At 40.2% G+C, this 27309-nt stretch overlaps 3 protein-coding genes across 5 annotated transcripts in view; all 3 read left to right on the top strand.

Annotated features, from left to right (window-relative positions):
• The window catches only part of LOC119127745 (gastrula zinc finger protein XlCGF8.2DB-like), a 235055-nt gene that overhangs the window by 109816 nt on the left and 97930 nt on the right, over positions 1-27309 (top strand). The gene's annotated exons all lie outside the window — the stretch shown is intronic.
• Positions 572-19564, top strand: specc1la (sperm antigen with calponin homology and coiled-coil domains 1-like a). 3 transcript variants are annotated; one of them, XM_037259810.1, is made up of 17 exons: positions 572-741; positions 2205-2386; positions 5377-5536; positions 5628-5763; positions 6955-8576; positions 8699-8906; positions 10108-10181; positions 11206-11381; positions 11556-11719; positions 11895-12016; positions 12161-12251; positions 13320-13409; positions 13486-13648; positions 13731-13833; positions 15059-15175; positions 15274-15333; positions 16797-19564. In XM_037259810.1, the coding sequence occupies exons 3-17, from the start codon at positions 5414-5416 to the stop codon at positions 16884-16886; spliced, it is 3339 nt and encodes a 1112-aa protein (XP_037115705.1). In that variant the 5' UTR covers positions 572-741; positions 2205-2386; positions 5377-5413; the 3' UTR covers positions 16887-19564. The 3 variants fall into 3 exon arrangements, with proteins under 3 accessions (XP_037115705.1, XP_037115706.1, XP_037115704.1); XM_037259811.1 differs by lacking the exon at positions 2205-2386 and having other exon boundaries at positions 13489-13648; XM_037259809.1 differs by lacking the exon at positions 2205-2386.
• On the top strand, positions 21106-26629 carry adora2aa (adenosine A2a receptor a). Its single transcript, XM_037259837.1, has 3 exons — positions 21106-21248; positions 22190-22812; positions 25115-26629. Exons 2-3 carry the CDS (start codon positions 22475-22477, stop codon positions 26088-26090), a joined length of 1314 nt encoding a protein of 437 aa, XP_037115732.1. The 5' UTR covers positions 21106-21248; positions 22190-22474; the 3' UTR covers positions 26091-26629.

Here is a 27309-nt window from a genome sequence, read left to right as displayed (position 1 = left end):
GCTATACAAATAAACTTGACTTGACTTGATTTAAGTCACAAAAATGCTAAATTTGTATTAAGAAACTTGTCGATAGATGCTTTTTTTGTCGGATTAGAAGAAACATTGAATGAGAAATTCCTTCCATCTCCAAATACAGTTCGTTTTCGTTCCTCCATTACGCGCTGTACCTATTGTTTTGTTTTGTTTTATTGGGGGGGGGCTCATAAACCCCCAAATCTCACTCAATCAAGACGTCAACTAAAATTGATGTTACTTTTCTCCGAGTTCTCATCTGTTTTCAAATATAGTCGGTAAAAGTAAAACGTTGTCAGAAAAATAAACGAGAGATGCCAGAAAAAATGAGTACTTGTACTTCGTTACTTCCTACCACTGCATTTGAGACCAATCTAGTACTGTTATACAGTATAATAGTGAGATGCAGCGCAGACTCGTAAATGATTAATATAAACAAAAAGTCAACGTAACTACAACAACACTGATAAATCTGAAAAAATGCAGTCAGGAGAAGCGTACAATGCATTTTCTTTTCCCCTCCGGCGAGGCGTGATGCTGAGGTGATGCAGATGCAACCAGAAGAGGGTGCAGAGGATCATGTAGCTGCTGTCAGCAGAAGTGACTTGACTTCCAAAACTGATGCTGCTCGCCTGCCTACTCGCGGTGGGATTAACAGCCGGCGTGCCACCACCATCCCGGAGATATTTAACAATCCATCAAATTGGAAAAATAGAGGAAACGCAGGTGTGTGCATTTTCTTTTCTAGTGTGCAGTGTGCTGCTTGTTTGCCGGCTATGCTAACATGGTTAGCTTCGCGATCGCTTTAGCAACCTTAGCATAGTCACAGTTCTGCTCACAACAAAGATAAAATTCATGGCTGGGTGTACATACTTAGTTCACGTTTTATTTTAAGCATAACCAGATGGATTCTCGTGTGTACGTGCTGTCCGTTTTAAACAATGTATAAGTCATTTTCCCCCCAATATTTTTCCAGAATTTTAGAACAACTGTCTAGTTCGTGAAAGTATCTTAGATGTGTCCTGAGGATTATTTCAAAATAAGACCCATTTCTGGGTGAAAAATGTGCTATGTGTATTTTGTTTTATGATCTGCGCCCAATTGTATGGCGTTAAACTTCACTTTGTTTCCGTCATTCATAATGATCGCATCACTCCATTACGACAGTAAACCTTTTGGTTTTAGTTTTAGTCCAACTTTAGGTCATTGTCAGCTCTACTACTACTCAACTAGATGTTTTTTTCATAACCAGTGTGCACATATAGGTTACAGCTACAACTATGACTACGTAGCAGAAGTAATACTTTATATGTAGCATTTCAGCCACTTTGTGCAACTGTATGTCCATATTGATATTTAATACAACTTTTCAATTCAAATGCTGTGGAAGCTAATGACTTGCTTTTGTTTTGAAAGCTATTGTACAAAAAGGAAGCTAAATTACTGAAATTCTCTGCATGCCTGACCCTGTAGCTAACTCGTTAGATGGGGTCCCTTTTTGGCTTTATATGGTCATTTGGCTTGAAACTATAAAAATGTTAATACTGTGTCGGCTGTGGTGAACTACTGGAAAGTAAGTAGTTTTTCTGTGTAACTCAAATATTCAAACGCATGCTTTAAACGTTTGAATATTTGAGTTGCACAGAGTTAATAATGGGCGTTAGCTGTGGTGCTAATGTTGTGGGTGTGCCAAACGCAAATGTCTGCCTGCTCCCCATCTTGAAATAAATCAGCAGGGAACTGATGTTGCCTGGGATCCTCAGGCCATTTGACTGCTACCCCCGTTTAACACACTCGGATCCCTTTTTATATTCATCCCCAGGATGTTTTGGAAGTTTCCTTGTAGTCTTAAATGAGTTTCATTTCTCAGCATTCTAAATGACTTTACCTGATTATTGCTTTGCTGCAGAAAGTGTGTGCATGTGCATTGCTATCCAGGGATGTGTAACAAGAGAAAAATGAAATGTTATTTCCTGGCAAATTTCCAGTACAGCGCTGCAATAGGGGAGGGGGTGCTTTAAAGTATGGGATGTTCTATCTTTGAATAGGGGTTTCATTCTTTCCTTTTTTTTTTGTATATTGTGTTCAGTCAGGAATAATTTATGGTTGCTTCGTCTTTTGAATCAGAAGTCGTGCATATTTTAGCATGTGACCTGAAGCTTTAATAGTGTCTGTTCTCTCTCAAGCAGCCTGGTGCCTGCTTGTCCATAAGCACACAGTCTGCCTTGTAGGGTTGTTTCTTTGGAGACGCCATCACAGGAAGCTCTTGTTATGGCAAGGAAGGGCCTCCCTGCTGTTGAAGCTTCAATCAGGAAAGAACGCAGCAAAAGGGGGTCTTTATGAGCAATTAGATCACTTCTATCATTAGCAGGTATTCATTTATTTTTTGTTTGACACTCAGTCTCTTATTAACAACTACCAAAATCCCATATGCATGGTGTGGTAGTCTCCACAGTAAACTCGGTATTCAGTACAAGATTTTAGTCCAGCTGCTTGTTGGCTTGTTTGTTGGCCAGTCAATTTTCAACTATAGCTCCAGAGGTTTTCCACTTTCAACAATATAATATATAATATCAAAATCTAAGTTCTTGTGATTTTTCTGGGCAGTGTTTGTAGTATGTTGCTAATTTTGCTTCTGAAACATTTTGGGGATATTGGGATTTAGTCTAAGCACAGATACAATTTGCTCATTTGTTTACAGCTGGTTTCCAACTTAGACAAACAAAGCATAGCAAGAAAAAAAAGAAAGCATGGGACTTATTTTTTTATTTTATTTGAATATGGGGGATTTTATAATTTATAGAGGAAGCCAGGGAATTCCTGTTTCCCACACTAATCTTTTTCCATGGCGTATTTGAAGGTTTCAAACCTGGAGCGTCTGTTAAACTCTCTGCATGCTAATATTAACAGAGGATTATGGAGAACTTTGCAAGTAACAAACAAGCTGAAACAAACTTGAGATGATAATGTTGCATTTTACATTAAATTGGATGAAAGAAAGTTTATACAGTTACTTCCAAATGTGTTGCGATTGTTCTTTTTTCTCCTTTATATACCATCATAATTGGTTTGAAATAATAAAACATGATTTTTGTAGATAGACAGCTGGAGGACATCACCAAATTTTCAGTTTCCTGTCTGAAATTTGCTTGAAACCTCACTGCCTGCCATCCATTTATATATTTATACAAATTGCAAGGCTTTTTTTTCTTCATCAAATTCCATCATGTGAAAGTTTTTCCAACCTTAGGGAACTTCCATTTGCAAGCGAAGAGAAAAGAAAGTTGTAGAAAATTGTTTTGACTCTAACCAGTCAACTTCAATCATTAACAAAGTTGGTAGTTTCAATTTCAGTTAAACACCAATCCGTGTCAAATCCAGGGGACACCCTATTTTAATCATGTAAGAGTGTTCCAACCTAGACTACACAGGCTGTTTTTTTAAATTTATTTATTACCGGGGTGTGTTGATGCATTGTCTTTGACACTGTCCCTGAACTTTTAACACTGGCGGATTTGCAGTGTAGCTGTGGTCAGGTAACTAACATGTAATCAGTACTATTCTCTGAAACCATAGTTTTTAGTTTCATCAACATAACAGTACTTTTGCTTCTTTTAGAATATTCAAGTACTCGTGCCATATTTTTGTTTTAAAAGTTGCAACAATTAATGGATTAATTGGTGACTAATTGATAAACAAATTAATCAACAACCATTTTGATAATCAAATCATTGTTTGGAGAATTTATGTAACTTAAGATTGTCAAAATCCACTGAATTGTAGCCTCTCACCTGTTCATATCATGAACGAGAACAGATTGATTATATTTATGTCTCAGCAAAATCAATATTGTTTACATTGCTTTTACTTTGGGAAAACAATGATCATCATTTTTATGGCTACAATACAGTGAGGTACAATAAGTAATATAGTTGCTGAATCACAATCAATTCATATTTGGAAACTTTCTGTTACGGAAAATTAAAAGAAAGGCTTTTTATTCGATTCATCAAACAATTGGAAAAATAATCCACCGATTAGTTGATTATTATTGTTGTGGTTTTAGTTGTTTCATTTCTAATCTATTGTATTGCATTAGGGGGGAAAGAAATCCTCAAAATTCTACCATTGTTCAAAACTATGCAACTTTGAATACACGTGCCACAGACGAGAAACATGGAACAGAAAGTGAAAAAGAGTACAGTATTTGAATTGCCTGACCCATGAGGTCACGAGGATTATTCCCTCTGTTTGCGCTGTAATCCCACACTCAGTTGTCAACAATATGGTGCTGTGTGACTTGTAAAGTATTTCGTGTCAGCAATAGTTGAACAATGTTTCCATGCTTTATAATTTGAGCATTACAGTTTTCCTCATCACGTTCTTTGTGTTAAGTTTGGTATGTTAACCACACATGCTCCTTTTATTCTTGGATTTCCAATTTTGTTTCATTTTGTTTGCGGGAGTTATGGCTAATACAACTTCCAGTCAGTGAGTCTTATCTTAACTGTTTATTAAACAGTTCAAGCTGCCTGCAAAACAACAGAGATTGATTGTTGAGCGACTTCCCGTGTAAAATAAATCACTTGGACACACTTTTTCCCCTTTAGAAAGGCTTTGTGCAAAAATACATCCAAGTTTGTGCTAAAGTACTTATGCTATGCTTCCAACTGTGTCCCAAATAACTTTTCTGGCTATCGTGGCATCAAGAGGTTCTCCTCGTACTTGGATGAAAATCCTGCTCAGCTCAAAGTCTCGAGTTTTCCTGCAAGACTGGTTTTCTCAATTTGACCAGGATCAACATTTGAGCCATTGCCAAAAGTTACTCCTAACAACTTGTTGCCTCATCTTAGTTCTAATTTATTAATGCCCATTATTTGCTACCATTCAGTATAGTAAATGCTTCCTTTAGTTTAAAGCAATGCTCTGCTTAAACTAGGATGCAGACTTTTGTTGTTGTTCATATCATGTTTCTGTAGTTCATTTCAACTCCTGTAATGCTTACTTGCAAACACGTGATAGCCATTATGTGCAGTTTTGCAATTTGAAACATTATTTGTATTTTCCGGTGTCTAGGCGTGTCCCGATCAGAATCCAGCAACAGAATCTGAGCCGATAAGAGAACCCAAAAATATGTGTAGAGCTGATTTTTATTTTCTATCGAAAAATATCATTCTGGAGAAGAGCAAATTTTTCTAGTGCGCAAGTTAGAGTGCAGTTCTTTTGAACCTTTTTTTTTTTTTTTCTTCATTCTTTTTTAGGAATACCTTTTATGGAAAGAATTCTCCTCCTATGGAAAAGTGCGGCGATAGCACTATATTCTGACACACATTACCTTTCTCCTCCCTCCTGTGTATGCAGACTGAGCTGTAAATGTTTCGGCACCAGAGAACTCAGTATGAAGAAGTCAGTCCGGCCTGTGGTGAGTAAGGTGAGTACTGATCGAGGGAAGGCAGAGGCCGCCGCATCTACCACTGGAAAGCCTGCAGCTAAGACCAACAGTGCCGCACCTCTGTCCAAGGTAAGAAGCATCATCCTGCTTCATGACAGCTTTTGGTGAAGTCGCTGTGTGAATCAGATTTTTTTTTTTCTTCTCATGTTTGTATTCTCAGGTGAAAAGCAATGATGATCTTTTAGCGGCAATGGCTGGAGGGAATCCTGCATCAAGTAATGCTGTTAGCAAAACTAAGAGAACTTCCTCAATCGGGACCACTGCTAGCAGCGGTGACAAGCAAAAAGGAGTCGCGGGTGTGTACTGTAATGTGCTGCTGTAGTCTGAACAATGTACATGTGTACTGCTTCCTCACGTTGCACGTCAATTGGTCCTCATCATAGTTGTCCTTTTAGCCGAGGCGTCACAAAAACTGTCATGGGGAGAAAAATTATGATTATTCTAATTGACAATGATTGACAGGAGGCCTTGAGTACTGCTTGTATTTTCAATTTATAATTCTAATTTTTTTAAAATCTAATTTGTATTTGTAGAGGTGTAAAATAAATTTCAGTACACCACATACATTGATTTTAAGTTTGGGCTCTCTTCACATTATGTACAAAAAGGTGAACAAACTGCTTTTCTTGCTGGAACAAAAATGGATTTAATGACATTTGAAATGAAACCATCAGCTAAAATCTTGTCACTTTAGGAAAGTTCAACATCAACAGTTTTCGTTCTATTGGAAAAGCCAGCTGGCGAGCTGGCAACTATTTTGGTCACTCCTTCTGTTTCTCTAGTGTCTAATTGGCTATTTTTATCACACTGTGACAAGTTTAGAAATAATAATTAAATATGAAATTACAGGCTTAAGCTAGGGACACCAAGTGGTGATTTATTTATTTTTTTTAGATCAGTTTTATAATGTTCTACTATCAAGCCATTATGACAGTTTGGACATCTATGTATGACAAAAAGTGTAAAAATGCCAATTCTCCCTTTCACAATGCAGACCAGGATAACAGTAGCAAAACACTATTATTTGTTATGCTCTAAAAACACAGATAAAATTTTCAAGAGCTTTTTTTTAAATCGCAATTTTAGACCTGTTTAGACCATGTTGTTAGCTTGCCAGAAGCTGAGCTGCACTATATTTGTCCGCAGAAAAGGTTTTGTGGCAAGAGTGTGAGGCAGTTGCACCATTTTTTTCTTCTCTAATATGTTCTGTGTTCTAATTATTGCCCCGGGATACTGCAAAATTGCCCCAACTTGAGATTTGTGCTTAACATATTTCCAGCACTGATGTATGCTGACATCTTGTGTCGCATCATGCAAAATGATGCTGGACCTTCTTTTGTTTTGGTTTTTGAGAGGCTCATTTGTCCTAAGAAATGTAGCACGTGTCAACGAGAGATTCTACTCTACATTGATTTTAGTACAATTTGCCTGTTTTTGTTTTGAGAAAAATGTAACAATATTATGGGTTTTTTTTGTCTCTGAATAAGGTTCCTCAACCAAGCGTATGACATCATCAACCCCAAAGGAGCCAAATTCTTCACGAGACCGTCTTCGGACATCCAGGACATCAGCTAATAAAAAACAGCTGGTCTCAGGGACAGCGGCAGGCGATGCAGCCTCAGGGAAGCGCTCTCGCAATCAGATCCTGAGCGAGCCCGAGAGCCGTATGAGCAAGTCAAGATCCGATGGCCAGATCAGCGATAAGGTGGCACTGGAGACAAAAGTCAACGACCTGCTAGGTCTTGCTAAGAGCAAAGATGTGGAGATTTTGCACCTTCGCAGTGAACTGAGAGACATGAGGGTCCAGCTCGGCATGGAAGGAAAAGACTCGCCTCCACAGGAAGGAGCAGAGGAGGGGGAGAAGGCACACGTCTCCGCCATCACAGCAGCCGACGTAGAGTCCACGCTGCTTTTGTTACAAGAGCAAAACCAGGCCATCAGAGAAGAGCTCAACCTACTGAAAAGTGAGAATCGAATGCTCAAGGACCGTCTCAATGCGCTGGGCTTCTCTCTAGAGCAGAGGCTGGATGGCTCTGACAAGTTGAGCTACCCGTCGCTGAGTCCAGACTTGGCAGCAGGTAGTGGGCAGAGTGAGGGCGGAGCCACCCTGACTTCCTCAGCGGAGGGGTCGGCCCCCGGTTCCTTAGAGGATCTGCTCACCGGTCACCAGCACGGCGGCTCGGCGGACAATCTTGACAGCGAATCCAGTGAGGTCTATCAGGCCGTCACCTCCAGCGACGATGCGCTGGACGCCCCCTCGGGAGCCTCTTCGTCCTCCGAATGTGAGTCTGCTCCCAGCAGGGAGCGCTCACGGAGGGGCAGCAGCGGAAACGCCAGCGAGGTGTCAGTCGCCTGTCTCACAGAGCGCATCCATCAAATGGAGGAGAACCAGCATAGCACTTCCGAGGAGCTGCAGGCCACGTTGCAGGAGCTGGCCGACCTGCAGCAAATCACCCAAGAGTTGAATGGGGAGAACGAGCGGCTCGGCGAGGAGAAGGTCATCCTCATGGACTCGTTGTGCCAGCAGAGCGACAAGCTGGAGCTCTACGGTCGGCAGATCGAGTACCTGCGCTCTTTGCTGGACGAGCATCATATCTCGTACGCGCTTGAGGAGGACATCAAGAGCGGCCGCTACATGGAGCTGGAGCAGCGCTACGCCGACCTGGCAGATAACGCCCGCTTTGAGAGAGAGCAGCTGTTGGGGGTGCAGCAACACCTGTCCAACACCTTGAAGATGGCCGAGCAGGACAACGCCGAAGCCCAAGAGGTTATCGGAGCCCTGAAGGAGAGGAACCACCAAATGGAGCGTGTCCTGGACTCGGAGCGACAAGAACGGGCGGCCATGGCAGCTGCGCTTGACGAATACAAAGCGGCAGTGAGCAGCGACCAGGCGGAGCTGAGCCGCTGCCGAGCCCAGTTGGACCAGGAGAGGCAGAGGGTTGCTGAGCTGTACTCTCTTCACACAGCAGGGGACAAAAATGACATCTGCCAGCTTTTGGAAAGTGCGCGACAGGGGAAGGAGGAGGCTGAGGCCAAAGCTGCAAAAGTGCAGGATGAGCTAGAACAAGCTCACAATGACCTTGCCCTACTGCAGGACACTCTCAGTAAGGTCCGTTTGGGAGAGACACTCTTTGTGGCTCTTGTATGAAAGCTCAAAGTAGTGAAGAAAATATATCTAAAAACTCTTCGTTGCTGTTTGAATGATTGACCTCCGTTCTTCTGTGCAAACAGCTTGACAGGGAATATCGAGACTTCCAACAGCAGGTGCAGCAGCAGATGGCTGAGCAAGCGCACGTGCTCGAGAAACAGCGTGCGGAGCTGCAGGAAAAGGAGACGGAGATCGTCGACATGAAGGAAACCATCTTTGAGCTGGAAGACGAAGTGGAGCAGCACCGAGCTCTAAAGCTGCATGACAACCTCATCATCACCGAGCTTGAGAGTAAGCAGCACGCACGCCCGCATGGACACGCGCTGAACTGCAACGTCATGTTTTTTTTCTTTTCCCGAATGTACACAATGTGCTGTCTGTAATCAAGGTCCAGCCAAGTACAACATTAGCCTTGACAGTAAGTATGTGTTGCTGATTGCAGAACTTGCTGCTTGCCATCATGTGATAAGATAAACACAAGTACATGGCAAGTTACGAGTCTTTTACTTCAGGTTGAAATCTGGCGGTATTTGGCTTTCCACTGAATAATATTCCAGTTTGAAATTTGACAGCATTTTATCGAGACAAACCCAAAAAAACGCAGTTTTCTCCATTAACGTTCTTTTCATGAAAAGAGAATTTGGGATCGTTTCCACCGTTGTCAATTAATAAAAAACTCATGCTTTCATCGACCCTCAAACACACGTCAATGAACGGATGAAAGGACAAAGCAAATATAGTTCAGAACTTTTTGTGGACATGATTCTGTCCATAAAAGAAACGAGACAAGGTCATAGGAAGAACCAATTGATGAGCGGGAGGGGGGGGGGAATCATAAGGCTAAAAAAGGATACCATAAAACAATATTAATTGTAAACTTAAATGCTGTTTTCCTTTTTTAAAACTGTGAAATGAAAAGTGGATTAGCTGCACTCTCTCTATCTGCAAGAATGAAAACAGAAAATCTGGAAGTCATTTCCTTACTTTCTATAAGAGTCCGTGTCAGGGCCAAGCATGTGGTAGAAGGCTGTCGACAGACCACTCAGCGAGACGCAGCCGTATTGTTCGTGCAAAGAGGCAGCTTGTGGCTACGAGGAGATAAGGGTGGTCCGTTTATGTTACATATTAGCTGAGCTGAAGTTGTCGCTAAATTCCTTGGCTGACTGCAAATGAGCAGGACTAGCATTTATTTGATAAATAGCTTCAACTAGACACTCACTGCACTGTGACATTTACAACCAAAAAGTTTTTTTTTTTTAGTACACTGTTAACTCATATTGATCCACCCTAATGTTACACACAATTTAAAAGTTAGTCTTTAAAGCAATTACTATGTTCAAGTGCACTGTGGTGATGATAATAAATAAATTAAAAATGGAAAAAAAAGGTTTCCCGTATGATAGCACATCAAAATGACACACCCTCACACTGTTGTCCAACTTTGAAAATCTTGTCTACCAGCTCATTGAATGCATCTACATTCTTTTTACAGACTCTGTAAAGAAGCTGCAGGACCAGAAACACGACATGGAACGAGAGATAAAGATCCTTCATCGCAGACTCAGGGTAAGTCAGCCATGGCTCCACTTTGAAATGGCAAATAGTCAGGTCAAAATAGTCCAAGAATGATGTACTGTTTTGAGAATAAACTTGTACTTTTGTGAAAAAAGGCCATCATTCTTTGGGGATAGTTTTATTAGTATAGTTTTATTTATTAGCATAAAACCATGTTCAGAGGAGAACTGTTGAGGAGCTTGTCAAGTCACACTGTAGTTTGGCTTTAACAAACAAAAATGATTGCTTTCCCCCGTGTTAAACACGTATTTAACAATATCCCATATTAATCAATAAACATGAATAGAGAGCCACTCGACTGCTCGTCTGTTGCGCTTAGATTTGTGTTCAATTAATTTACACTTTCACTGAAAAAAAAAAAAAAAGAGAACATGAAGCACCATTTTTCTGGTTATTTTTAGATTGAACATTTTGAAGCTGAACTGTGAGGAATTTTAATTATTGATTTTATTTACTTAGCATGCATAATACTCCTGTAATTACTAGAGTGCTGTAAATTTAGTTCCCTACTCTGTGGTTAATTTTAATAATCAGTAAATTACGTCAGATTGCAACAATAATGTAAACAAATCTGTGGCTTTATCACTCCAACTTCTCAAGTTTCATGACATATGAAAACATGTGGACTGCACTTCTTGCAGCCTTTACAATTTGAAAATTGCATTCTACTAAATTACAACGTGGATTTTAATTGGATTAATTGTAAGGTTAATTTGCAGTCATCACACACTTGTGTCATCACACAAGATCTGATATAGTTGCTGTCCTCTTATCAACAGAGATGGTTAAATGTCGAGAGCGAATGTTCTAATGAGAGAAGGGCAAAAAAAGAGAATGAATGAACAAGTATTGCTATTCAATGTACCTTTTGCATAACTTGGTAATCAATTTTGAAAAAGTATGCATTATCTGCATCTGTGAAGTATTAAGCAGCATGCGTTCTAGAGCTGTAGTTCACTCCATCTGCTTTTCTAGACACATAATGCCTAAATGTTAAATGTCACTTGCCTCACAGGAGGAATCGATGGAGTGGCGTCAGTTCCAGGCAGACTTGCAGACGGCTGTGGTCATTGCTAATGATATCAAGTCAGAAGCGCAGGAGGAGATTGGAGACCTGCGACGCAGACTGCAGGAGACCTTGGAGAAGAATGACAAGCTGAGCAAGGAACTGGATGAGGTCAAAAGCCGCAAGTAAGGCACAAACTATTTGGCCAGATTTGGGCTTCTTGTATGTTCAGCTTCTTTTGGGTGACACCGCCACAAGATGTGAGGGATAATGGTTTATGTACTAAATCTTTAGGGCCATGTCTAGTTTCCTGTTGTTTGAGTACACTGTTGATATTAAGTGGAATATTTTTTTCCCAGGCAAGAGGAGGAGAGAGGCCGAGTATATAACTACATGAACGCCGTGGAGAGGGACTTGGCTGCACTCAGACAGGGGATGGGCCTGAGTCGTCGATCTTCCACCTCCTCTGAGCCTTCCCCAACTGTCAAAACACTCATCAAGAGCTTCGACAATGCCTCGCAAAGTATGTACCGCAATTTCATTTTGCCTCATTGTTTATGTGTTGCTCTAGAATCCTCGGTTTAAATTTTCGGTATTGAGGACTGCAGTTTTGAGGAGAAATTTACCCACATCTGACATACTGTACTCGAATGAAATTCAGCCGCATTCAAGCAGAGCTCTTTCATTTGTTCTTGAAGCACCACCACCCTCCAGTACTGCCACTGTGACTCCAACAGCGCCAGCCACCCCACTACCACGCACACCTCTCAGTCCTAGTCCGATGAAGACTCCTCCGGCTGCCGCTGTATCACCTATACAGGTACGGGATGAAAAGCGATGTTGTGTTTTCTGTAAATAGAACTTGAAGCCCAAACGATAATATTGAATAGGCTTCCTTGCTGGATAGCCACTTTCGCAACAATTTAACCAGCAATTAAGTTGACAAAGACTCTTTCTCTTGCAGCGTCACACTGTATCGACGTCACTGTCAGCTTCCAAGCCGCTATCCTCCCTCGGTGACAAGAGGACCAGCTATTCCGACATTTCCATGTCATGTGAGGCAGTTAAGGTTTTTTGATTTTACCATATTTTGAGAATCTGTTGCTCTCAAAAACTAATCATGTGACGTTCTGTAATCTTGTTTAAGCCTGGAGGAATCAAAGTAGCACAACAAATTATTGCAGTACTTAGTTGAGAATTAAAGATTAATATTAAGAGCAAACAGCATCTTAATCATCTGTTGGGAAAAAAAACAAAGGATGATTCAACTTTATGAGAAGCTGCTCTTGTAATAATAATGTTTACAGTTTCCCTCCAGTAGCTAAATGTTTTATAAACAAAAGTGACACTGTCCATGTTATTGGTGATTTGATGTTTCCCTCTCGTGCTTATCATATACAGTTTGTGTTTCTGTGGTCAGGGTATCCTGACACACTGCACATGGGGTTTTGAAACACAACTACAGGTTTAACTATTGCTCATTTTCTCTCTGTTTAAAAATACTGAATGATGCACCTGTGTCAATGTTTTTGGGTTTGAAAAACAGCCTTCACATAAATTAGCAGTGTAGTTTTGATCCTAAGCTATCTATTTGGAAGGTCATTTCTCAGCAAGCCATTCATGTTGCAGCAGTAAACGTGTAAACAGACATGCATAACTAACGAGCCAATAATTCTATCAAGCACTAAACTATGTGACCATGGGAATTACTTCAATGATGTTTTCTATCATGAGCCAAAATGATTTTTTTAAGTGCATATTTCAATGTGAAAGTAAAAATCATACTGTGTTATTGCTTAAAAGGCCATATAGTACTTAAATGAGTCGCCCTATGATCATGATGTTGTTTATGTATGAATAGCGGGTTTGAATAGGGCAAGTTACTTCAGACTGACGTCAGAGTTTAATTATTTTTAGAGTGGTATAACGAACCTCGACATTCTTAGAATTTTGCTCAATCAAGTGTTTGATGTGAAGATGTGTGTGCAGCGCCAAAGCCTCAGTTTGATTTGGCCCAACATTTGCTACTAATCTGGTATTTTTTCACACATCTGAATGTGATTTTTTTACTGAGCTTGTAAACAGTACATTATGTAGTAAATCGTGTAATAATGTATTTACAGCTGAGCACCTCCTCAGAGGAGCCCCAACCAGTCGACCACCTTCTGTCCTCCAGAGGGTCCCCAACATGGATTCCACCAAGACAATTTCAGGTTGAAGAATGTACATATTAACCTTGTTGTAATTGTTCATTTTCCACATATCAATCTTTTTCCCCATGTTCTTAAGTAGTCTCTCGCCGGAGTAGTGAAGAGATAAAGAGGGATATGGCAGCCCAGGACGGAGGCTCCTCATCGTCACTGATGGCCATGAGTGCCGCCTCTTCTCCGCTCTCACTGCCTTCTTCCTCTCCCACGGCCTCAGTCACTCCCACGGCGCGCAGCCGTCTAAGGTACAATCCTAACCACGGTTTATTAAAGGTCTAAATATAAAAGAAAGGTTATTCAGCAAGCATGCTCATTTTTTCTTTAAAGAGAGGAACGAAAAGACCCACTGTCTGCACTGGCCAGAGAATATGGAGGCTCCAAGAGAAACGCTCTGCTGAAGTGGTGCCAGAAGAAAACTGAGGGCTATCAAGTAGGTTATTGTCCCGAAACCATGTCAAAAGCAAAATATGCTGTCATAAATCGGTGTTGTGCTGTGACATAAATGAACACGTTAGAACAGATGACCTCTTATGGCAAGCAAGACGAGATCAGAGCATAATCCAATCTGTTGATGCACGTAACTTTAGTGTTGCCAGATGTGCAGCAGATACTAGAACGAGCATTTATCTATTCACCTACTTCTTAAGTGAGGTCATGCTTAACTGAGTTATGATGATCTCTGGTTGTCATGGCACCTAAAGTCCTTTCCAGGAAGTGTGCGACATTGAGCAAAGTAAACAAACGGACGGGGCGAGTACAGTTTACTGTATAGCACCACCAGTTTTTTTCTTTGAAATTACAAGTAATGTAAAGTGCATTTGTTTTTCATGAGCTTTTAATGTTGACTTGACTTAATGAGGGAATTTACAAATCCAGAGACAGTTGAAAAATATAATAAGGATGCAAAAGAAAAGAAAAGAAAACTCATGTGTACATATGTTCGACACCCGCACCTGTTGCCTGTTGAGCCTTGGACTATTGCTGTAGGCATTCAGGAGAGAAGCCAAAACATCCCCTCCATATAAAAGGCATTTCTCTTTCATGTGTTGTACCTTATGTTTGTTTTTTAATGAGAAAAATACCTGGCACTCATAAAACTGTTCCTATGGCAACATTATTGATGCATCTTGTTTTACTTGGGGCACATTACAATTCAGTGCTCAGAAGAAGTTGGGGATGGTTGGCATATGGGTGAAATAAACAATATGAACCTAAAATGCGCTGCACTTATTGCCTTTAGAGGTGAACCTCTCTTTAAACTTAAGAATGCACACGCCAAACATAAAAATGTCCGTACTTTTGTTTAAGATTAGGTGTTTGTAGCCATATTATTTTTGATTAGTGTGTAACTGACTGATCAGTCTGTTTGGAAGAGAATAGAGGTGCAACGATTAATTGATGAACTAAAAAATGAATCGATAATCGTATTAATCTATAAATATTATGAATGATCAAATAATCATTAGATATCATTTTAAATTTAAAATTGTACGAATGTTCAAAAGTTTCAGCTTTGCAGAAGTAAGTATTGTCCAATTTCTTTTGTCGAACATGATCGTGGACTGATTATCTTTGTGTTGAATCAAAATTTGATTCAAATTTGACACAACCACAACAAGATTTGCTTTATATTAATCTGATGCCATACGTTCCAGAACATTGACATCACCAATTTCAGCAGTAGCTGGAATGATGGGCTGGCATTCTGTGCTGTGCTTCACACCTACTTGCCGGCCCACATCCCTTATCAAGAGTTGACCAGCCAAGACAAGGCAAGTACAGATTGGAGGGAAAGCCTAACCTTAAAATCAGTAAATGCCTAAATAAAAGTAGTTGGTCTGTCTTTTTTTTTTTTCTTTTTCTATGACAGAAGAGGAACTTCACCTTGGCATTCCAGGCTGCAGAAAGTGTCGGGATCAAATGCACTTTAGTAAGTTTTGATATGAAAAGCAATTGATTTTCTGTCAAGAAAAGTGAGCCTCTGTCATATGCTGTTATATCAGGTATCAAGTCAATCCCAATTAGCATTTTGGCTACAGGAAATGTCTCCTGCCATTGAAAATATTTTACATGAAATACTGTTTAATAGTGACAAAGTCCCAATTACAATAAAAAATATTTGTATTGAAAGTACTCGTAGGCCATTTAAAACAATTGAATGAAAACTATGAAGCACAACAGCAACTGAGATTTTTAACCAACATGACAACAATTTTTTTATGCCGCTGAGCGGCAGTTGACAGCAAGCAGCAAAATGACCGCCTCCTGAGATAGATAAAAATGGATGAATTTTGCTGCTTAATTTAGGACCAACAGGCTGCTGAACTTTTTTTTTGTCCCTCAAGCCATCAAACTGTATAACTCCTCACTTGGGAGAAGGGAGACCTCACATAATTGGCATACCCAAGTGCAATAACCTTCAACTATTTATTACTCAACACTTTATTTATTACTCAGCGCTTTATTTATTACTCAACACTTTGTTTATTACTCATGTGCAATATTCTCTTTGTACTATTTTCTGTATAAGCTACTGGAACCAGAATTTCCTTAAGGAGTAATCCCAAGTGATAAATAAAGTTGAGTCCAAGTCTATTCCACAAATGCAATATTAATCATCATGCCGTGTTTAGACTAGTGGGGCAACATATTATCGTTAAGAAAATGTTTGGGTTGACTTCCTCTTTAAGAATAACTCAGTCCACTTATTCTTTATTTGATCATTTGCCCTCAAATTGCCATTTTTGGCGACGTGCCTAATTTGGGAATTACTTTTTAAGTCTTCGAAATGGTTAAAAACATGAGTTTTTAGCGGTTAGACCTCCATCTGGTGATTTGGAATGCTGCAGTTGACAAGCTCCAAATGTTTTCTAGGTGTGGACATGGACTGAGATTTTATTTGGAAGAAGAAAAAAAAAGTTGAAATTGCTTTTCAACATGTGGTCTTAGCCAGTGTTTCCCAACCTACTGAGCCAAGGCACATATTTTACATTTGACAAATCTCACTGCACACCACCAAACAAAAATGTTTAAAAAAAAAGAAAGAAAAAGCGATCCGCTGAAAGAAAACTCTTCTCGTCTCAATTTACTCACAAATACTCACTGCCCGTGCAGTCTGGGCCTCTTTATTTTTTGTGTTGTATGATTTTCTGCCGTTTTATAGAAGAGCCATTCTTCCTGTCACAATATCTCCATGGCATGTGTAGATGAACAAACATACATTTGTCAATCCAATTCAATGAAGTTAGATTGCTTCCTGTGGCACATTTGACAATCTTTCACTGGTATGCTGTGGCAAAGTAGTTATAAATCACTGGTCTAAGGCCAACTGCCTAGTATTCCTAGTTTGACAAAACCACTGACTCACAACTGTCAATTTTGTGGCTTTTATAGGACATAAATGAGATGGTGCACACCGAGAGGCCAGACTGGCAGAGCGTCATGACTTACGTCACAGCCATCTACAAATACTTTGAAACCTGACCAAAGTCTCCTGCTACTGGTTCTGCACCTCAACCACAACATCACAACCGTACCTCGCCCTGCCCTGCATAGCATGTTCAACATCGTCTTCAGTAGCTAGCGACAGACCTCGACCTGAGAGGAAAGGCACACGAGTATTGCTTGGATGCAGTGTCATGATGAAGTCAACCAAGTATAAACTGACTGCTGATGCTGAAGAAACGCACCTCAGTGCCTTCTACCTGGATTTTTCTTTCACAAGCAATTCATTCTCTACTTTGCCCTGATGTCTGCTCATTAGCAGGCAACAAAACAAGTGTAAGGCCCAGCTCTTCCCTGTTTTGACAGTGAATGCTTTTAGAAAACATCTGTTACAGTTTGAATTCCCTCAATTGTTTGACGAGAGCTCAGGCAGTTTTTTTTTGTTGTTGCAATGTTCCAGATGTTCATATATGCTTCAGATGCCTTTGTTTGAGAGGATCAAGTGCCTGTGTGATGATTGATGCCTGATACCAGCTCAGCTCCCCTGAGAGCCCAAGCTTGAACAGTGTCTTTTCACTACAGCATGTGAAAATGAAGAGCAGAAGTTGTCCAATACTGTATAAAATGTTGCAGAGCCTTTTTTTTTTAAAATTTGTTTAATTTATAATGGTTGCCGTGTAGGATGGGCTTCGGTCTCATTTTGAAGCATAAAAAAAATCCCAACATTGAGACATTCAAGCACCAATTCTCTTGCTGTTTTTTTTTTTTTTTTTTTTTCCCCCCCCCATTATTAGGGTCATGAAATATGTTAATGTGTGGATTTTATTCTAATGTTGACACTGCATAATGTTTGGTTCTGCGCTTTGAGATGTGATGTGTATGATGAGATTAACTGTGCTGAAAGTACTTATGCAAGATCGTAGAAACCTCGATTGAACTTAATGGGAATATATTTGGAATCTCATTTTGGCCTTTTCTGTGTGGGGATTTCATGTTCTCCCTGCGCCTTGGTGGATTTTGTCTGGGTGCCGACTTCCTTCCACCAGTTGTGAGCTGGGATATGCTTCATGTTATCCAAAATCCCAATGAGGCACACATGAAGAAAAATACATGGATGTAAGAATTTACAAAAAATTGGACATTGGCAAACTTGAAGGGCCATTAATAAGAAAAACATTTTAAAATTAATTGATCCCTGTAGAAAGTGTCCCTCTCTTCCCCAGATGAGTTTTCTGTGGAAAATTTCCAGAAACTTTATATGAATATTTTTTTCTTTCTCCTAACCCACACATTAAATGTTTAGGTACCTGGGAAAACACATGTAAAAATGAAGTTAGAGTCAGAGGGTGTTTCCGCTAGTACATAGCCTAACCACATTACTGAAACGGTAAGGAAACAAAGGAGTGCAAAGTTATGAAAGTCCAAGGGGCAGTGACACTGATCTCATTTGTGTTGTCTGGACAAAATCGCCAATCCAAAAACATTTTCTTGAAGGTGTAGAAAGTAGCTGTTTGACTGTGCTCACTGAAAGCTAAGCTAATAACTCATTTTGATGGATGAATTGTCCACGACGAGCTCATTTACACACCTTGATGGTCGGCGTGTTGGAAAACATTTTGTTTGTTGAACTTCCTACTGTGACTTAACATTATTCTTAAGATGCTGAGTACACATTGGTGTGGCAATGATGTCCATTTCGCCTGCGACATGACTGCTTGGCTGCTGTGTGTCAAGTGTGCCTCAGTTTACATGTTGAGTGTATTTATTTGGATGTTTCCAATCACTGTATTATTATTTTTATTGTATTATTTGTTGCAACTGCATAGATTTGTTACATATGAGGCTACATCGATGGCAAACCATTTGCGCATTTGTCCTAATGTCCCACCTTAACAGTTAAGCTTTTGACCATGTTTAACTAAACTTGCAGTTTTCTTTCGCCTCAGTGTGCAAAATGGATGACTGTGCCTCTGGGAGAAACACTAATTTTTGCAAGGCACGTTGATTTGATCAGTGTGTTTGGTGTGCGTTACTGTACGCTGATTTGGGTCGGATGAAGCTGCCAGCATTGTTTTTATCTGGGATGCTTTTGTAAAATCCACATCGCTGCCATCTGTACAGCTGCATTATTCATCCAGTCATTTAGCACAAGCAACTTTTTATGTATGTATAAATATGGAGTATTTAAGTGCATTTAAAAGCATCAGGGGTTATCGGCCAACACTTTAATAGTGTGCTGGTAAATTCCATTGCTGAACTGTGTGTTATTATTCCCACTTGGGCTGTCCGGGAGCGACAGGAACAATTGGATCCTTCCTCTTGCTTTAAGCGAAATACGTTTGGTCTTGCTTATTTTCGGCAACTGATGAACATTAAATCCAGCCAGCAAGGGCGCTTTATTCCACCTCCACATGTTTCAGCCACAAAAAAGAGAGAGCGTGAGAGAGACTTGATATCGCAGGGCCTTTTGTGTGTAATGGCCTCGAGGAGTAGGAAAGCAAATGTGAACAGTGCTTTATTTCTTTACAGGATCTGCATCATGTTTTGCTTGCCTTGGTTTACTTGAAAATGCTCTGAGAATTCCACTGAACCTACTTTAAGTTTTTTTTTTTTTTTTAAACTCCATGTTTCCAATAAATCAAATATTTTCTTTTCCAGTTCATACCTTACCTTTTTTAGTGTGGAATATTTGTTATTATGAAGAGACACTGATCACACTCAATGTTGTACCTCGTCTTTTGTTCACGTGTGAGAGAGAAAGAGAGAGAGAATACAGGGCACACGTTATATATTCATGCTTAATTTTTGTTAAATTAAAACAGCCATTGTTACTGTATCGCCAAAATAATGTGGCCATTCAGGTATGGACAGTTTCATGATTTTGCTATTCACCATATGTTTAAAATACTAAAATGGACTTGATATATGAGGATTCACAAAATGATTATGTGGTCATTTGAATTAATTTGATGCCACTTTGGAATTACGGTTCAAAGAATAGATGTATTTTTATTTTTTTGGATAAAGGGTGTGAAACCCATGTACAGAAGCACATTTTGAGATTCCTCTCTGAAGATGCTTGTAGTACGTTTAAAGAGGAACCCAAGTTAAAAAAAAAAAAAATTCTTTACCATGTGTCGAAACAGGGCAATCTGATAAATAATGCATTTGTGCAATATGAATTGAACAATAAAATCCAGACAATTTTTTATCCATCTCAGGGGACGGTCATTTAGCCACTTGCTGTCGACTGAAAATGACATCATAGTGTTTCAGGTAACGAGTATTATGGCTCGCCTGTTATCTGGGTTTTGCCATAGGGCGCTCACAAATATTTTGGTTGAAAATGAGCAAACAGACAGTATAGTTATATAGTTACTCATGCATCACAGCTCATCTGGATATTTCTGTCAGCAGTGACATCAATAAATTCCATTAAATACCAATGCTGTCACGTTGCCTCCCCATTGGTAAAAAAAAAAGATGTATCTTTTGGATCTTAAGCACAACCTTTTGCCATACATTTATTTTCCCATGGAAGCTAAATTGACCTGTGTCGCCCTTGAATCTGAGTCCAGAACATTGGGGGCTTTTAAAGACAAGGATAATCTGTCTTTTATGTACTTCACTATTGATGGTGGTTCTCATGTTTGTCATCTTAAGATAAAAGTGAAGATGACAAGACATAGCTGGGAAGGCCGAGCAAAGCATTTACAGGAAGAAAACTCCATCCAAGTTTTAAAATGAAGTTATATTTGTCATTTTGCCTGCACATTTAGGAGTCCCTGAACATGCAGTCAGCATAAAATAGTTATATCTCCTCAATTGTAAATGTCATATTGTTGTGACATTTGAAGCTTGAAATCAACTTCAATAACATCTTGACTATTGTGTTGTGTGTAAGAAAGCAAAATAATCAAATCTGATTCACTGACCAAATACTTGTGACCTAAATTGTATATTTGCCATGACATAGCATATTTGTCCATTAAGGATCTTGTAATCCATTTAAAGTAAAGGTCAACAGATCTCAATGATCCCAAGCCATGAGCAATTGTAAACAATGAGATAAAAAAGAAATTATGGTTTGGCGTCCTGGGTAAAAAGCATATCTGCATGACTCGCTGCCCGTCTCACGTGTCACACTTTAATGTGTCATCAAGAGATAGGCCTACATCTGTCCACAGAGCAGGCTTTTAGCTGCTCCTTGGCTGAACAACAAACAGCCACTCATCACGCTGCATGTAAAGAGGGTGTGCCTCTTCTGTTTGAGTGATAAAAAAAAAAAAAAAAAAAAAGCCAAAGCTGACGCTATTGAACAGTAATATTCACGTTGAGAGCAGGAGTCGGCCGAGATAAAGGAGACAAGAAACTGCATGGACAAGAAAGAAATTAAATCAGGTATGTCGCTTTTATTGATAGAAATTCGGTTGAGGAAAATCCTTCAAGGCAAAGGCTGAACATAAATCCATACGCTCTAGATTTAGTGTGGTGTGATCAAACAGACACTTTGACAATTTGAGGGACACCAAAATTCATGTTATGATCCAAATACTCAGTTGGTTCATTCAATCTGTTGGTTAAACTTTCACAGCATATACAACAAACATGATATTTGCAGCTTCAATAACACCAGCAACGACGTGCTATTTTAATAATTTATTTTTAATTTAATTTCAATAATTATTTTGCTATTTTGTGCTGTGAGGATTGGATGAGCATGTGAAAATGTACCTAATGGAGTGTCCGAGAAATGTCTTCTAAATTTAGTTGGGGATTATTTATATATATATATATTGTCCATAAATTCCCAATATTGCACAGCCACAACCTGTGTATTTTATTCTAAATTACGACACTGTAAATTCAAAATTAAGACAGAGTAATTGTTAAGAAGAGCATGTTTCACGGATAAACCGACAAAAAAAATACAATAGAATGAAAGAGTGCTTATCACAAGTGATTGTCCCAACATCATTTGCATTTATGGTGTGGTGAACCACAATGAGAGGCAGCTTGCTTTTGTTTCTATCCACTTCCTATGGTAGACCTCTTGTTTCATCTCTGTGCAGCTCTGCAAGCTGAAGTAACTTTGCTTGCCATCCACACACACACACACACACACACACACACACACACACACACACACACACACACACACACACACACACACACACACACACACACACACACACACACACACACACACACATTTGAATATTTGAGTATTTGTAACTATCATCATTATGTTATTTCTCTTCATACTGCATATGTCATGCAAGCTTGTGTGGTACATACACTTCCTTCATTGTAAGAGCATTTCTTCCTTCTCTTCTCTGCAGCAACTGAATGTTCCATTGGTGTGCGTTGCTGGTAACATCTCACCCCCTCGAGAGATTCATGGGAAAAATCCACAGAGGGGAAGGACCTGCACGGATCTGAAGAGCAGAAGAGCTTTTGGTGGGAGAGGATGCAATTGATGCTGTCTCAAGCGGGAATGAGTCTTGGCGTTAGATGCCGAAGCTTAGAGGTCAAGATGCTGAGCTCAGTGGTAGCCAGGCCGTAACTATGATAGTTGAGGTGAGGCCTCCTCCCTCCTCACTGGTAACATATCCTCTTTTCTCATCATGCTGGAAAACCCCGCCGCCTCTGGCATTTACATCACGGTGGAGCTGCTGATTGCCATCTTCTCCGTGTTGGGCAACGTGCTGGTCTGCTGGGCCGTGTTCCTCAACAGCAACCTGCAGAGCAACACCAACTTCTTTGTGGTGTCGCTGGCTGTGGCTGACATCGCCGTGGGCGTGTTGGCCATTCCCTTCTCCATTGTTATCAGTATTGGCTTCTGCTCCAAATTCTACGGGTGCCTCTTCATTGCATGCTTCGTGCTCGTTCTCACCCAGAGCTCCATCTTCAGTCTGCTGGCCATTGCTATGGACCGCTACATTGCAATCAAGTTACCTCTCAGGTCAGTTTTGGTTCATCTCCTTGATACTAACACAGCCCCAATTGCTTGAAAAGCTGCTGCATGTCTCTGTTGGTTTGGAAGCTCTGAATGTAGTAATCACATTTCTTTAAATGTAGCTATAAAGTGAACATTACGATGGTAATATATGAAATAAAGTTGAAATAGACAAGGAGTATTCTCAAATGAACACTTCTTCGTTTTCATCAATTAAGACTGGCATTCAACCTGGTTCAGTTTTATTAATCACAGTAAAAGTCAAAGCCAAAATATGAACGATATTTTGTATATTGTCAAGCATGTTTTTGACAAAGGGATTTTTGGTTCACATTTGTCGTAGTAAATGTGTTCGTTACATATCATGCGTTTATATGAAACAATGATCATTAAAACAAAAGGGGACCAACCAGCATCACAAAGTGCTTTAATGCCGACTTTCAATTAAATAAATAAATAAATACGTTTGAAAGGATGTAGAGTTGAACCTAATATATTTTTTAATTTGGTAAGTGGTAACATCTTTATTTTAGTTTTTTAAATGTAGAGTCTCTTATAATGATTAAGAACATGACGCCAAAAATTACATCCATTTTTCAGAGTTGCATTTTAGGACTATGAGTACATTCCCAAATGTTACCAACAGGTATATTGTCAAAAGCAGATTTTTTTGTCATTATCTTGTGTCATGTTTAGCTGAAAAATATCTGCTCAACAATTAGGAACAGTATTCATTTCAAAAATATTTATTCAACATTTTAGTCGTTGATGGCGATGTCGGTCGGCCCAAAGCAGGAGTGTCACTAACACATATGTACTTGACAGCGCAGATGTGACATTTGAACCCTAAAGTCACAGCTGAGTGTGGCCAGAAATGGCACCCCCCAGGAGGCCGTGTCTCCCCGGAGCAATAAAATGCATTTGGCTCTAATTGCTTCCGCAGACTATATTTAAAAACTCATCCCTTTGCATGCCAGTGAAGGTATTGTTGGGACACATTTCAACTGTGACCTTTGTAACGTCTGAGACCACATTGTGTTTCCTGTTTCCAGGGCACACGCATGCACGCACGCACTGTTTCACTCAACTGAAACCACTTGACAGCATCTCCTCCTTTGGCTTTTCTTGCAGCGGAGGAGGGCTGTTGTTTTGACATTTTGCACTTTAACATCTGCAGAATGTGATCGAAACAAAGCTGCTCTCCCACACTGTGGCATGCACCCTGAAAATAGAAATACTTACAGACTTGTTTGTTTATCCCCCTTTCCCCCTCTTTAAGCCCAGGAAGAGACCGTATTGTGATTCATACCAAACTTAGACATTAGGAATGACAGCGCTGTCCTCGGCAGTTCAGAATCAATATTTATCAAATAACATGACGCAAGAGTAAAACACTAAATGATTAGAGACGCTGATGATTAAACAGAGGCTGAAATACTACATGAAACACAGTTCTCTCAGAAAAAGGAATCATGGTTTAGTTTATTATTATGAAAAATTCTGGGCAAGATTTCAAGATGCATTTAATGGTTTTAAGTATCTGAAATGTACCTAAAGTTTATGCATGTCAATTTAATAACCTATTAAGTACCTTTGATTTGAATAATTCATGATGAATGAATACGTACGTACACTCGTTCAAAAGTACTTTAAGCACATTGGATTTATTATGCCGAATACATAAATCTGTCATTGTTTATTCAAAACATATTTTGTTTATTAGTGGGATTTATTAATGCCGAATACATAAATCTGTCATTGTTTATTCAAAACACTTTTTTTTTATTAGTTGTAAATTGTCACTTGCAATTGTTTCATCTACTTTGGACTGGCAAATTTACAGCAGCACATAAAGTTTATTGTCATGTTACTTACGAATTTCTGTGACTGTGCTGCCAAGAGAAATCTCACAAAATTAAGAGAGATAGACCTTTGTGTGTGACAGAAACTGTATGGAACACATATTAGAATGTTGGTTGTAGATTTTGATCAGTCCTTCATATGCCTGGCCACTCACGGCGCTAGACAGGCAGCCGCGGGGGCACCAACCCCCCCCCCCCCCCCCCCCTGAAATATGCAAAGATGCAAATAATAAATCTTTATCAGTGTTTTCTGATATTTTTTTAAATGTTTTTTCAAAAGATTTTTTATGTTTTGTTTTGAGGACCACCTAAGATAGCCCCCAAAGAAAAAGATTCTAGCTCCGCCAGTTGACCTGGCTGTTCCTGACTTCCTGCAACTCTTCATCCATGCAGACATCTGATGATGATGATGATGTTGCTTATCAGGCTGTTGTCTCCCATTGAAGGTACAACAGTCTGGTGACGGGCAAGCGGGCGCAGTACATCATCGCAGTCTGCTGGGTTCTCTCCATTCTCATCGGCCTGACTCCCATGATGGGCTGGCACAAGTTGTCTGAGAAGGAAGACAGCGAGTGCCCACCGGGTCTGATGACGTGCCTCTTTGAGGAGGTGGTGGTTATGGATTATATGGTGTACTTTAACTTTCTTGCCTGCGTCATGATTCCTCTGCTGCTGATGCTGGCCATCTACCTATGTATCTTCATGGCAGCTCGCCACCAGCTCAAGCTGATTGAGGTCAAAGCGGTTCACGGGGAAAAGTCACGCTCCACTCTCCAGAAAGAGGTCCAAGCTGCCAAATCTCTGGCCATCATAGTGGGCCTGTTTGCCGTCTGCTGGCTGCCCTTACATATCATCAACTGCTTCACTCTTTTTTGCCCCAAGTGTCACCGTCCGCCGCTCTTCATCATGTACGTGGCCATTATCCTGTCGCACGGCAACTCGGTGGTCAACCCGTTCATCTACGCGTACCGCATCCGGGAGTTCCGGCAAACCTTCCGGAAAATAATCCACCGCCACATCTTGGGTCGGCAAGAGCTGCCGGAGAAAAGAGGCAGTAAGCGCAATTCGCTTCACAGCAGCTTCACCGACTCCATCAGGCTCAAGGCCAACGGCCTCAGCCTTGACCTTTGGTCTGAGCAGGGCGACAGCATTTCTGAAAACTCCGCTCGCGTCTCCCCTGTCGGAGGCGGTCTGTTGGCGGTATCCCAAACACCTCTGTCGCTTGTCGTGCCTAATGGTCCCAAATTGGATCCCATCAGATTGACTCAAATACCCACGTGTCATCAACGGCATTATTTGGCGGCATCGGCGGGTGTGGAGGAAAGTAAAGAAGCAGAGAACCAGAGTGTCACGCAGGTGGAACCACAGTTGAACAGGCTGAACAGGGAAAGCAGCCTGAGCGAGCTGACTAAAGTGTCCTGACATGCACAGCGCAGTCATCACCATTACTCTGGTCAAATGTTTTTTTGAAATCCTTGTGTATGCCGAACAGCTCTTGAAACCAGCCACTGATGTGCCGTGACATGTATTAGTCATCATCATCAGGGGTGATACAGAAAATTATTCAGAAACATATGTATTTTCTATAAATCGTGTATCTTTGTTCAGTTTATCCTCGGCAGTGATGCGTGGTGACAGGCACAATAATGAAATATTAAACAATCTGTGTATCCACTTTTGTGTTGTCTTCCTCTCTTTTCTCTAAAACAGGTCTGCTCTTCTCCTTTTGACAATGCATTTGCTGATTTTTTTTTTCGAGCCATAAAAGCAGTCTGAGGGAGACCTGTGAGCAAAATTACTTGGAAAGCTGTGGTTTAAACGCAAACAAAAAACGCATGTGTGAGTGACGTAGAAATAGAAAGTGTCGGTCTGACGATCCAATATATAGTAACATATTCAAAAATCCAAAATGTCGCCATTGTTGTCTGTTTACTGTGTATTTGAGGAATTATGTGCAAGTGGCATGCGAAAGACATTTTCATACCACAATCAGGCAATTATGTTCTCGCAAAATGTTCTTGTCATGTTCATTTCATGATACCTTACTGTTTGTTGTCTTGAAAGCAAAAATAAAAAAATGATAAACACTCTCATATTAAACGATTACATTTGTTTCGGGGGAAATGATCATTTGCAAAATATCGCACGGTTCTTTTTGAGGGGAGGGTAAAGATGAAAAGAGACACTGTTTTTTATTTACATTACATTACACAAGATCCTAACTTTATTGAAATTGGGGTTTGCGGTTGGACTCATCTCTCATATTAGATTTGGAAAATCTGGTTTACTCATCCTGGGAAAATCATATTTAATCAGTCAGACTATCTTTGGAGCTCTTTATTTTCCCAGCGTTACTTTCAGTTCCCCTGTGAGTTCCGGTTAGAGGAGTCAGGACCTACTTCTGTTTGAAATGTTCCCCGGGGGGCGAAAGTACTTTTCAAACATTTACCACACAAACTACCAGGGTCTTTGTCCTCGGTTTCTGTTTGGATGGGGTTGCTCAGAGGGGTAAAATGCATCTCATGTTGCAACAGTAAAACATAAGGACAACATTTTTGCTTGCTGCTATTCACCATTCAGAACAGGGGTGTTAAACTCACTTTTGTCGCAGGCCACATCATAATCATAGTTTCCTTCGGAG

The sequence above is a fragment of the Syngnathus acus genome, chromosome 9, assembly GCF_901709675.1.
Source record: "Syngnathus acus chromosome 9, fSynAcu1.2, whole genome shotgun sequence".
NCBI lineage: Eukaryota > Metazoa > Chordata > Actinopteri > Syngnathiformes > Syngnathidae > Syngnathus > Syngnathus acus.
This window is presented reverse-complemented; position numbering and strand designations above follow the sequence as displayed.

Excerpts from the sequence above, each read along its gene's own strand:
- adora2aa (XM_037259837.1), top strand. The coding sequence starts at position 22,475 with ATGCTGGAAAACCCCGCCGCCTCTGGCATTTACATCACGGTGGAGCTG. Across the intron at positions 22,813-25,114 it reads GCAATCAAGTTACCTCTCAG|GTACAACAGTCTGGTGACGG; the intron begins GTCAGTTTTGGT and ends CTCCCATTGAAG.
- specc1la (XM_037259809.1), top strand. The coding sequence starts at position 5,414 with ATGAAGAAGTCAGTCCGGCCTGTGGTGAGTAAGGTGAGTACTGATCGA. Across the intron at positions 5,537-5,627 it reads GTGCCGCACCTCTGTCCAAG|GTGAAAAGCAATGATGATCT; the intron begins GTAAGAAGCATC and ends TTGTATTCTCAG. Across the intron at positions 8,577-8,698 it reads TGCAGGACACTCTCAGTAAG|CTTGACAGGGAATATCGAGA; the intron begins GTCCGTTTGGGA and ends CTGTGCAAACAG.